The 12,321-nt window shown below is 45.0% G+C and overlaps 1 protein-coding gene across 1 annotated transcript in view; it reads right to left on the reverse strand.

Moving 5' to 3' along the window:
• Positions 1–12,121, reverse strand: part of MYMK (myomaker, myoblast fusion factor) — a 25,374-nt gene extending 13,253 nt beyond the window's left edge. The window contains exon 1 of the mRNA XM_068249956.1: positions 11,862–12,121. Coding sequence (XP_068106057.1) covers positions 11,862–11,996 — 135 coding nt within the window. The 5' untranslated portion in view covers positions 11,997–12,121. The remainder of the gene's footprint in view (positions 1–11,861) is intronic.
• Between the last annotated feature and the right edge of the window lie 200 nt (positions 12,122–12,321).

The following is a 12,321-nucleotide window of genomic DNA, read 5'->3' on the forward strand; positions in this document are numbered from 1 at the left end:
TATAGCTATTTTATTCCCACAAGGACTGGTTCTTACAGCTATTGTATCCCCACAAGGACTGGGTCTTATAGCTATTGTGTCCCCACAAGGACTGGTTCTTATAGCTATTGTATCCCCACAAGGACTGGCTCTTATAGCTATTGTATCCCCACAAGGACTGGCTCTTATAGCTATTGTATCCCCACAAGGACTGGCTCTTATAGCTATTGTATCCCCACAAGGACTGGCTCTTATAGCTATTGTACCCCCACAAGGGCTGGCTCTTATAGCTATTGTATCCCCACAAGGACTGGTTCTTATAGCTATTGTATCCCCACAAGGACTGGCTCTTATAGCTATTGTATCCCCACAAGGACTGGTTCTTATAGCTATTGTGTCCCCACAAGGACTGGTTCTTATAGCTATTTTATTCCCACAAGGACTGGCTCTTATAGCTATTGTATCCCCACAAGGACTAGTTCTTACAGCTATTGTATCCCCACAAGGACTGGCTCTTATAGCTATTGTGTCCCCACAAGGACTGGTTCTTATAGCTATTGTATCCCCACAAGGACTGGTTCTTATAGCTATTGTGTCCCCACAAGGACTGGCTCTTATAGCTATTTTATTCCCACAAGGACTGGTTCTTACAGCTATTGTATCCCCACAAGGACTGGCTCTTATAGCTATTGTATCCCCACAAGGACTGGTTCTTATAGCTATTGTATCCCCACAAGGACTGGTTCTTATAGCTATTGTATCCCCACAAGGACTGGCTCTTATAGCTATTGTATCCCCACAAGGACTGGTTCTTATAGCTATTGTATCCCCACAAGGACTGGTTCTTATAGCTATTGTATCCCCACAAGGACTGGCTCTTATAGCTATTGTATCCCCACAAGGACTGGTTCTTATAGCTATTTTATTCCCACAAGGACTGGTTCTTATAGCTATTGTATCCCCACAAGGACTGGCTCTTATAGCTATTGTATCCCCACAAGGACTGGTTCTTATAGCTATTGTATCCTCACAAGGACTGGTTCTTATAGCTATTGTATCCTCACAAGGACTGGTTCTTATAGCTATTGTATCCCCACAAGGACTGGTTCTTATAGCTATTGTATCCCCACAAGGACTGGCTCTTATAGCTATTGTATCCCCACAAGGACTGGTTCTTATAGCTATTGTATCCTCACAAGGACTGGTTCTTATAGCTATTGTATCCCCACAAGGACTGGTTCTTATAGCTATTGTATCCCCACAAGGACTGGTTCTTATAGCTATTTTATTCCCACAAGGACTGGCTCTTATAGCTATTGTGTCCCCACAAGGACTGGTTCTTATAGCTATTTTATTCCCACAAGGACTGGGTCTTATAGCTATTGTATCCCCACAAGGACTGGTTCTTATAGCTATTGTATCCCCACAAGGGCTGGGTCTTATAGCTATTGTATCCCCACAAGGACTGGGTCTTATAGCTATTGTATCCCCACAAGGACTGGCTCTTATAGCTATTGTATCCCCACAAGGACTGGCTCTTATAGCTATTGTATCCCCACAAGGACTGGCTCTTATAGCTATTGTATCCCCACAAGGACTGGCTCTTATAGCTATTGTATCCCCACAAGGACTGGTTCGTACAGCTATTGTATCCCCACAAGGACTGGTTCTTATAGCTATTGTATCCCCACAAGGACTGGTTCGTACAGCTATTGTATCCCCACAAGGACTGGTTCTTATAGCTATTGTATCCCCACAAGGACTGGCTCTTATAGCTATTGTATCCCCACAAGGACTGGCTCTTATAGCTATTGTACCCCCACAAGGACTGGCTCTTATAGCTATTGTATCCCCACAAGGACTGGCTCTTATAGCTATTGTATCCCCACAAGGACTGGTTCGTACAGCTATTGTATCCCCACAAGGACTGGTTCTTATAGCTATTGTATCCCCACAAGGACTGGCTCTTATAGCTATTGTATCCCCACAAGGACTGGCTCTTATAGCTATTGTATCCCCACAAGGACTGGTTCGTACAGCTATTGTATCCCCACAAGGACTGGTTCTTATAGCTATTGTATCCCCACAAGGACTGGTTCTTACAGCTATTGTATCCCCACAAGGACTGGCTCTTATAGCTATTGTATTCCCACAAGGACTGGTTCTTATAGCTATTGTATTCCCACAAGGACTGGGTCTTATAGCTATTGTATCCCCACAAGGACTGGTTCTTATAGCTATTGTATCCCCACAAGGGCTGGGTCTTATAGCTATTGTATCCCCACAAGGACTGGCTCTTATAGCTATTGTATCCCCACAAGGACTGGTTCTTATAGCTATTGTATCCCCACAAGGACTGGTTCTTATAGCTATTGTATCCCCCCACAAGGACTGGCTCTTATAGCTATTGTATCCCCACAAGGACTGGTTCTTATAGCTATTGTATCCCCACAAGGGCTGGGTCTTATAGCTATTGTATTCCCACAAGGACTGGGTCTTATAGCTATTTTATTCCCACAAGGACTGGCTCTTATAGCTATTGTATCCCCACAAGGACTGGTTCTTATAGCTATTGTGTCCCCACAAGGACTGGTTCTTATAGCTATTTTATTCCCACAAGGACTGGTTCTTACAGCTATTGTATCCCCACAAGGACTGGGTCTTATAGCTATTGTGTCCCCACAAGGACTGGTTCTTATAGCTATTGTATCCCCACAAGGACTGGCTCTTATAGCTATTGTATCCCCACAAGGACTGGCTCTTATAGCTATTGTGTCCCCACAAGGACTGGTTCTTATAGCTATTGTATCCCCACAAGGACTGGCTCTTATAGCTATTGTATCCCCACAAGGACTGGTTCGTACAGCTATTGTATCCCCACAAGGACTGGTTCTTATAGCTATTGTATCCCCACAAGGACTGGCTCTTATAGCTATTGTATCCCCACAAGGACCGGTTCTTACAGCTATTGTATCCCCACAAGGACTGGCTCTTATAGCTATTGTGTCCCCACAAGGACTGGTTCTTATAGCTATTGTATCCCCACAAGGACTGGCTCTTATAGCTATTGTATCCCCACAAGGACTGGCTCTTATAGCTATTGTATCCCCACAAGGACTGGCTCTTATAGCTATTGTATCCCCACAAGGACTGGTTCTTATAGCTATTGTATCCCCACAAGGACTGGTTCTTATAGCTATTGTATTCCCACAAGGACTGGTTCTTATAGCTATTGTATTCCCACAAGGACTGGGTCTTATAGCTATTTTATTCCCACAAGGACTGGCTCTTATAGCTATTGTATCCCCACAAGGACTGGTTCTTATAGCTATTGTGTCCCCACAAGGACTGGTTCTTATAGCTATTGTATCCCCACAAGGACTGGCTCTTATAGCTATTGTATCCCCACAAGGACTGGCTCTTATAGCTATTGTATCCCCACAAGGACTGGCTCTTATAGCTATTGTATCCCCACAAGGACTGGTTCTTACAGCTATTGTATCCCCACAAGGACTGGCTCTTATAGCTATTGTATCCCCACAAGGACTGGTTCTTATAGCTATTGTATCCCCACAAGGACTGGTTCTTATAGCTATTGTATCCCCCCACAAGGACTGGCTCTTATAGCTATTGTATCCCCACAAGGACTGGTTCTTATAGCTATTGTATCCCCACAAGGACTGGTTCTTATAGCTATTGTATCCCCACAAGGGCTGGGTCTTATAGCTATTGTATCCCCACAAGGACTGGTTCTTATAGCTATTTTATTCCCACAAGGACTGGTTCTTATAGCTATTGTATCCCCACAAGGACTGGCTCTTATAGCTATTGTATCCCCACAAGGACTGGCTCTTATAGCTATTGTATCCCCACAAGGACTGGTTCTTATAGCTATTGTATCCCCACAAGGACTGGTTCTTATAGCTATTGTATCCCCACAAGGACTGGCTCTTATAGCTATTGTATCCCCACAAGGACTGGTTCTTATAGCTATTGTACCCCCACAAGGACTGGTTCTTATAGCTATTGTATCCCCACAAGGACTGGCTCTGATAGCTATTGTATCCCCACAAGGACTGGTTCTTATAGCTATTGTATCCCCACAAGGACTGGTTCTTATAGCTATTGTATCCCCACAAGGACTGGTTCTTATAGCTATTGTATCCCCACATGGACTGGCTCTTATAGCTATTGTATCCCCACAAGGACTGGTTCTTACAGCTATTTTATCCCCACAAGGACTGGCTCTTATAGCTATTGTATCCCCACAAGGACTGGTTCTTATAGCTATTGTATCCCCACAAGGACTGGTTCTTATAGCTATTGTATCCCCACAAGGACTGGTTCTTATAGCTATTGTATCCCCACAAGGACTGGTTCTTACAGCTATTGTATCCCCACAAGGACTGGTTCTTATAGCTATTGTATCCCCACAAGGACTGGTTCTTATAGCTATTGTGTCCCCACAAGGACTGGTTCTTATAGCTATTTTATTCCCACAAGGACTGGGTCTTATAGCTATTGTATCCCCACAAGGACTAGGTCTTATAGCTATTGTGTCCCCACAAGGACTGGTTCTTATAGCTATTTTATTCCCACAAGGACTGGCTCTGATAGCTATTGTATCCCCACAAGGACTGGTTCTTATAGCTATTGTACCCCCACAAGGACTGGTTCTTATAGCTATTGTATCCCCACAAGGACTGGCTCTTATAGCTATTGTATCCCCACAAGTACTGGCTCTTATAGCTATTGTATCCCCACAAGGACTGGTTCTTATAGCTATTGTACCCCCACAAGGACTGGTTCTTATAGCTATTGTATCCCCACAAGGACTGGCTCTGATAGCTATTGTATCCCCACAAGGACTGGGTCTTATAGCTATTGTGTCCCCACAAGGACTGGTTCTTATAGCTATTGTATCCCCACAAGGACTGGCTCTTATAGCTATTGTATCCCCACAAGGACTGGCTCTTATAGCTATTGTGTCCCCACAAGGACTGGTTCTTATAGCTATTGTATCCCCACAAGGACTGGCTCTTATAGCTATTGTATCCCCACAAGGACTGGTTCGTACAGCTATTGTATCCCCACAAGGACTGGTTCTTATAGCTATTGTATCCCCACAAGGACTGGCTCTTATAGCTATTGTATCCCCACAAGGACCGGTTCTTACAGCTATTGTATCCCCACAAGGACTGGCTCTTATAGCTATTGTGTCCCCACAAGGACTGGTTCTTATAGCTATTGTATCCCCACAAGGACTGGCTCTTATAGCTATTGTATCCCCACAAGGACTGGCTCTTATAGCTATTGTATCCCCACAAGGACTGGCTCTTATAGCTATTGTATCCCCACAAGGACTGGTTCTTATAGCTATTGTATCCCCACAAGGACTGGTTCTTATAGCTATTGTATTCCCACAAGGACTGGTTCTTATAGCTATTGTATTCCCACAAGGACTGGGTCTTATAGCTATTTTATTCCCACAAGGACTGGCTCTTATAGCTATTGTATCCCCACAAGGACTGGTTCTTATAGCTATTGTGTCCCCACAAGGACTGGTTCTTATAGCTATTGTATCCCCACAAGGACTGGCTCTTATAGCTATTGTATCCCCACAAGGACTGGCTCTTATAGCTATTGTATCCCCACAAGGACTGGCTCTTATAGCTATTGTATCCCCACAAGGACTGGTTCTTACAGCTATTGTATCCCCACAAGGACTGGCTCTTATAGCTATTGTATCCCCACAAGGACTGGTTCTTATAGCTATTGTATCCCCACAAGGACTGGTTCTTATAGCTATTGTATCCCCCCACAAGGACTGGCTCTTATAGCTATTGTATCCCCACAAGGACTGGTTCTTATAGCTATTGTATCCCCACAAGGACTGGTTCTTATAGCTATTGTATCCCCACAAGGGCTGGGTCTTATAGCTATTGTATCCCCACAAGGACTGGTTCTTATAGCTATTTTATTCCCACAAGGACTGGTTCTTATAGCTATTGTATCCCCACAAGGACTGGCTCTTATAGCTATTGTATCCCCACAAGGACTGGCTCTTATAGCTATTGTATCCCCACAAGGACTGGTTCTTATAGCTATTGTATCCCCACAAGGACTGGTTCTTATAGCTATTGTATCCCCACAAGGACTGGCTCTTATAGCTATTGTATCCCCACAAGGACTGGTTCTTATAGCTATTGTACCCCCACAAGGACTGGTTCTTATAGCTATTGTATCCCCACAAGGACTGGCTCTGATAGCTATTGTATCCCCACAAGGACTGGTTCTTATAGCTATTGTATCCCCACAAGGACTGGTTCTTATAGCTATTGTATCCCCACAAGGACTGGTTCTTATAGCTATTGTATCCCCACATGGACTGGCTCTTATAGCTATTGTATCCCCACAAGGACTGGTTCTTACAGCTATTTTATCCCCACAAGGACTGGCTCTTATAGCTATTGTATCCCCACAAGGACTGGTTCTTATAGCTATTGTATCCCCACAAGGACTGGTTCTTATAGCTATTGTATCCCCACAAGGACTGGTTCTTATAGCTATTGTATCCCCACAAGGACTGGTTCTTACAGCTATTGTATCCCCACAAGGACTGGTTCTTATAGCTATTGTATCCCCACAAGGACTGGTTCTTATAGCTATTGTGTCCCCACAAGGACTGGTTCTTATAGCTATTTTATTCCCACAAGGACTGGGTCTTATAGCTATTGTATCCCCACAAGGACTAGGTCTTATAGCTATTGTGTCCCCACAAGGACTGGTTCTTATAGCTATTTTATTCCCACAAGGACTGGCTCTGATAGCTATTGTATCCCCACAAGGACTGGTTCTTATAGCTATTGTACCCCCACAAGGACTGGTTCTTATAGCTATTGTATCCCCACAAGGACTGGCTCTTATAGCTATTGTATCCCCACAAGTACTGGCTCTTATAGCTATTGTATCCCCACAAGGACTGGTTCTTATAGCTATTGTACCCCCACAAGGACTGGTTCTTATAGCTATTGTATCCCCACAAGGACTGGCTCTGATAGCTATTGTATCCCCACAAGGACTGGTTCTTATAGCTATTGTATCCCCACAAGAACTGGTTCTTATAGCTATTGTATCCCCACAAGGACTGGTTCTTATAGCTATTGTATCCCCACAAGGACTGGCTCTTACAGCTATTGTATCCCCACAAGGACTGGTTCTTATAGCTATTGTATCCCCACAAGGACTGGTTCTTATAGCTATTGTATCCCCACAAGGACTGGCTCTTATAGCTGTTTTATTCCCACAAGGACTGGTTCTTATAGCTATTGTATTCCCCCACAAGGACTGGTTCTTATAGCTATTGTATCCCCACAAGGACTGGTTCTTATAGCTATTGTATCCGCACAAGGGCTGATTCTTATAGCTATTGTATCCCCACAAGGACTGGCTCTTATAGCTATTGTATCCCCACAAGGACTGGCTCTTATAGCTATTGTATCCCCACAAGGACTGGCTCTTATAGCTATTGTATCCCCACAAGGACTGGCTCTTATAGCTATTGTATCCCCACAAGGACTGGCTCTTATAGCTATTGTATCCCCACAAGGACTGGTTCTTATAGCTATTGTATCCCCACAAGGACTGGTTCTTATAGCTATTGTATCCCCACAAGGACTGGCTCTTATAGCTGTTTTATTCCCACAAGGACTGGTTCTTATAGCTATTGTATCCCCACAAGGACTGGTTCTTATAGCTATTGTATCCCCACAAGGACTGGGTCTTATAGCTATTGTATCCCCACAAGGACTGGCTCTTATAGCTATTTTATTCCCACAAGGACTGGTTCTTATAGCTATTTTATCCCCTGTTCTAGAAATGAACGCTGTAATAGTCAATCGTTTCTAGGACACTGACGAGAAATACAAACAACCCAAACAAATAATTCATCATCATTCTGGTAAAAACACTGGCAAAATTATGGAAGGAAACTTCACTGACCGCTGACCTTGGCCAGAATGATAACCTTAGAAACAATCGTTTAGTACGCCTGACCGTTACAGGACAATCTAAGTGAGAGAGATATGGAGGCTGCCATATTTATTTCCTGCTAAATAATACTAGTTGCCCGGCAGCCCTGCTGATCCTCTGCCTCTAGCCATAGCCCCTGAACAAGCATGCAGCAGCAGATAAGGTGATTCTGACATTCTTGTCAGATCTGACAGATTAGCTGCATGCTTGTTCCTGGTGTGATTCAGACACTACTGCAGCCAAAGAGATCAGCGGAGCTGCCAGGCAACTGGTATTGTTTACAAGGAAATGCATATTGCAGCCTCCATATACTTCTCACTACACTTGTCCTCTAAACATGGTTCTTACTTTCAATTTTGATTGGCCATCTTTACAGCTTCCATGTAGTGGAGCTCACCTACGCAATCTGCTCATAGTATTCACAGTCCGATGGCCGTCATACTACATGAAGGGGGTAAAGCTGGGCAATTGTTGCCCGGTCAAAATTGCATGTGTATACCAGCCTCAATAGTCCAACAGATAATTCTTATAGTTACATAGTTATTTGGGTTGAAAAAAGACTGACGTCCATCGAGCTCAACCAGAGATAAGCAAAAATGTCTCCTAACAGCACATCCCCATGGCCCATAATGCCTTTGGGTTCTCACTAATAAGCCTGTAAGTATCTCCAGCAGACGCTTTGATTGGCTCAGAGTCTTGCTTTCCTGGGTCGGCTGAAATTTGCAAGATATGAGGGTTTCCTACACAATCTGCTCATAGTACTCACAATCTGTTGGCCCCTCATACAACACGGAGGAGGTAACATTGGTCAGTGATTGGCCAATCATCATTGAAAGTGTGTAGCAGGCTTAATTGTCTGCCCATGGATCAGGACACTGGGCTGTGGGCATCTTTGGCAGGCGTAGGAACAGTACACACAGCGATATGTCGGTGCTATAGAACTACGGAAGGGAAGTTGGTGAATAGCTGTGTGCAAAGTTTCAGCACATTGTGGGCTTGATACACAAAACCGTGATAATGCAAATATCACACCTAGAGCCTGATTCACAAAGCGGTGCTACCAGTTAGCACGCTGGTGAAAAGTCCATTATCACGCCTAAACTCAGTTTAGGTGTGATAAGTTTAGGTGTGATAAGTTTAGGCATGATAAGTTTAGGTGTGATAAGTTTAGGCATGATAAGTTTAAGCACCAACTGGGTTAGCACCGCAGTGCACAGCTGATCAAAACTTTTGCGCTAGCAAAGTCTGGTGCACTTCGCATAGAGTTTAATGGCGCTGCTTTGCGTGCGGGACTTTGCACGCTATCTACACTTATCTAAACTTATCATGCCTAAACTTATCACACCTAAACTTATCACACCTAAACTTATCACGCCTAAACTGGCTTTTCACCAGCGTGGTGCAATGGTTATCACGCCTAAAGACTCTAACTGGGTTAGCACCGCTTTTTGAATCGAGCCCCTTATCAACAATGTCACAACTTATCAACGGTATCACACCTTATCAACGATATCACACCTTATCAACGATATCACACCTTATCAACGATATCACACCTTATCAACGATATCACACCTAGGGCTCGATTTACTAAGCGGTGCAAAGTGTTAGCACCGTGGTGAAAAGGCCCTCTTCACGCCTAAAGTCACTTTAGGCATGATAAGAAGGGCTTCGCGCGAAGTTTCCGCGCGTAAAGTTTTGCGCGCGCTCCCGCGTGCGTGCGCGCGAAGCGCCTCTCACTTCGCGCGATGCGCCCATTAAACCCTATGGGACTTTGCGCGCGCGCCTGTGCGGGTGCGCGCGCAAAACTTTGCGCGCGATAACTTCGCGCGAAGTGCAGCCAAAAACGGTGCTAACTCAGTGGTGAAGAGGTCATCACGCCTAAAGTCCTTTAGGCGTGATAACTGGGTTAGCACCGCTTGGTGAATCGAGGCCCTTATCAATGATATCACACCTTATCAAAGTTATCACACCTTGGGCTCGATTCAGTAAACCATGCTAAGTGTTAGCACGCTTGTGAAAAGCCCTATAGCATGCCTAAAGTTAGTTTAGGCATGATAAATTCACATCTAAAGACTTTAGGCGTGATAACTAGGGTGCTAACTGGGTTAGCACCCTTTACTAAATTCACATAGCGCGCACAGTCCCGCACGCAAAACTTTGCGCGCGCACCGCGAAGACAGCGCACCCGATGCGCCTATAGGGTCGCATTGGGTGCGACCTTAATGTCGCACCATGTGACGTTAAAGTCGCACCCAATGCGACCTTATAGGCGCATCAACGCACCGTTTTCGTCGCACCGCGATGCAACATTTCGCGCACACCGCGCTGTGGGCACGCAAAGTTTTCAGTGAGGGACTTTGCGCGCGATGTAAATTTAGTAAACGGTGCTGACCCAATTAGCACCCTAGTTATCACGCCCAAAGTCTTTAGGCGTGCTAACTGGGTTAGCACCGTTTACTGAATCAAGCCCCTTATCAATTATATCACATCTTATCAAAGATATCACACCTTGGGCTCGATTCACAAAGCGGTGATAACCCAGTTAAAGACTTTAGGGGCCTGATTCACAAAGCGGTGCTAACAGTTAGCACGCTGGTGAAAAGCCCTTTATCATGCCTAAACTCAGTTTAGGCATGATAAGTTTAGGTGTGATAAGTTTAGGTGTGATAAGTTTAGGCATGATAAGTTTAGGTGTGATAAGTTTAGGCATGCTAAGTTTAAGCGCCAACTGCGTTAGCACCGCAGTGCACAGCTGATCAAAAGTTTTACGCTAGCAAAGACTGGTGCACTTTGTATAAAGTTTAATGGCGCTGCTTTGCGTGCGGGACTTTGCAAGCGATCTAATCTTATCTAAACTTAGCATGCCTAAACTTATCACACCTAAACTTATCACACCTAAACTTATCACGCCTAAACTGGCTTTTCACCAGCATGGTGCAATGGTTATCATGCCTAAAGTCTTTTAGGCATGCTAACTGGGTTAGCACCGCTTTGTGAATCGAGCCCTAGGCGTGATAACCATTTTTATCATGCCTAAACTCAGTTTAGGCATGATAAGTTTAGGCATGATAAGTTTAGATCGCGCGCAAAGTCCCGCACGCAAAGCAGCGCCATTAAACTCTATGCAAAGTGCACCAGACTTTGCTAGCGCAAAACTTTTGATCAGCTGTGCACTGCGGTGCTAACCCAGTTGGTGCTTAAACTTATCACGCCTAAAAACTTATCACACCTAAACTTATCATGCCTAAACTTATCACACCTAAACTTATCACACCTAAACTTATCATGCCTAAACTGAGTTTAGGCATGATAAAGGGCTTTTCACCAGCGTGCTAACTGTTAGCACCGCTTTGTGAATCAGGCCCCTAAACTTATCATGCCCTAAACAGAGTTTAGGCGTGATAAAGGGCTTTTCACTAGCGTGCTAACTGTTAGCACCGCTTTGTGAATCCGGCCCTTTATCAACGATATCACACCTTATCAACGATATCACACCTTATCAACGATATCACACCTTATCAACGATATCGCACCTTATCAACGATATCACACCTTATCAACAATGTCAACCCTTATCAGAGTAGCACAGCGAGCGATACGAACCCGCAGGGGCTCAGGGCAGGACGAGCGCCATTGCCAATTAGCAGGCATAAGTTCGTAGCGCTCGCTATGCTACTCTGATAAGGTGTGCTGACTTTGATAAGGTGTGAGATCGTTGATAAGGTGTGATATTTCAATTATCACTGTTTAGTGAATCAAGCCCTTTGAGTGAATTGCTGGGACAGATTGCAGGACGTTCTAGTCTTTCTTTCCAGAGGATTGTGGGTAATGAGATAAGGGTCACTTACCGCGATGAAGAACATGGTGAAGAAGTAGACCATGGCCTCCATGTGGAACTTGCGCTTGGCGGCGATGCTGATAGTGGGCACCAGGGCCAGGCTGCTGATGGTGGGCAGGAGGATCTTTGCCACTATAGAGCCCATGTTAGCCGGCAGTCTTGTTGTGCTGCCTGGAGGCACGCGGTGACTGACTAAGCGATGGCTCAGGAGGGGGGATTTAAAATTTAAAGGGACAGACAGGTGGTGCGGCAGAGGAGGGGGTGAGAGTGACAGCTGATGGCAGCGCTCTCTCCCACCAGCTGGCAGCCACAAGGCAGGCTGTGACAGCTACACGCCTGGCAGTGCATGATCCCAGTGTGCAAACACCACCGAGAATTATCATAACTGATCTCATGTGCAGCCATTCCTGCTGCGCTGGCTACACCCACCGACTGCAGGGGGGAGACTCCAGTGCCACCCCACAGAGCAG

The sequence above is a fragment of the Hyperolius riggenbachi genome, chromosome 8 (genome assembly GCF_040937935.1).
Source record: "Hyperolius riggenbachi isolate aHypRig1 chromosome 8, aHypRig1.pri, whole genome shotgun sequence".
Classification (NCBI taxonomy): Eukaryota; Metazoa; Chordata; class Amphibia; order Anura; family Hyperoliidae; genus Hyperolius; species Hyperolius riggenbachi.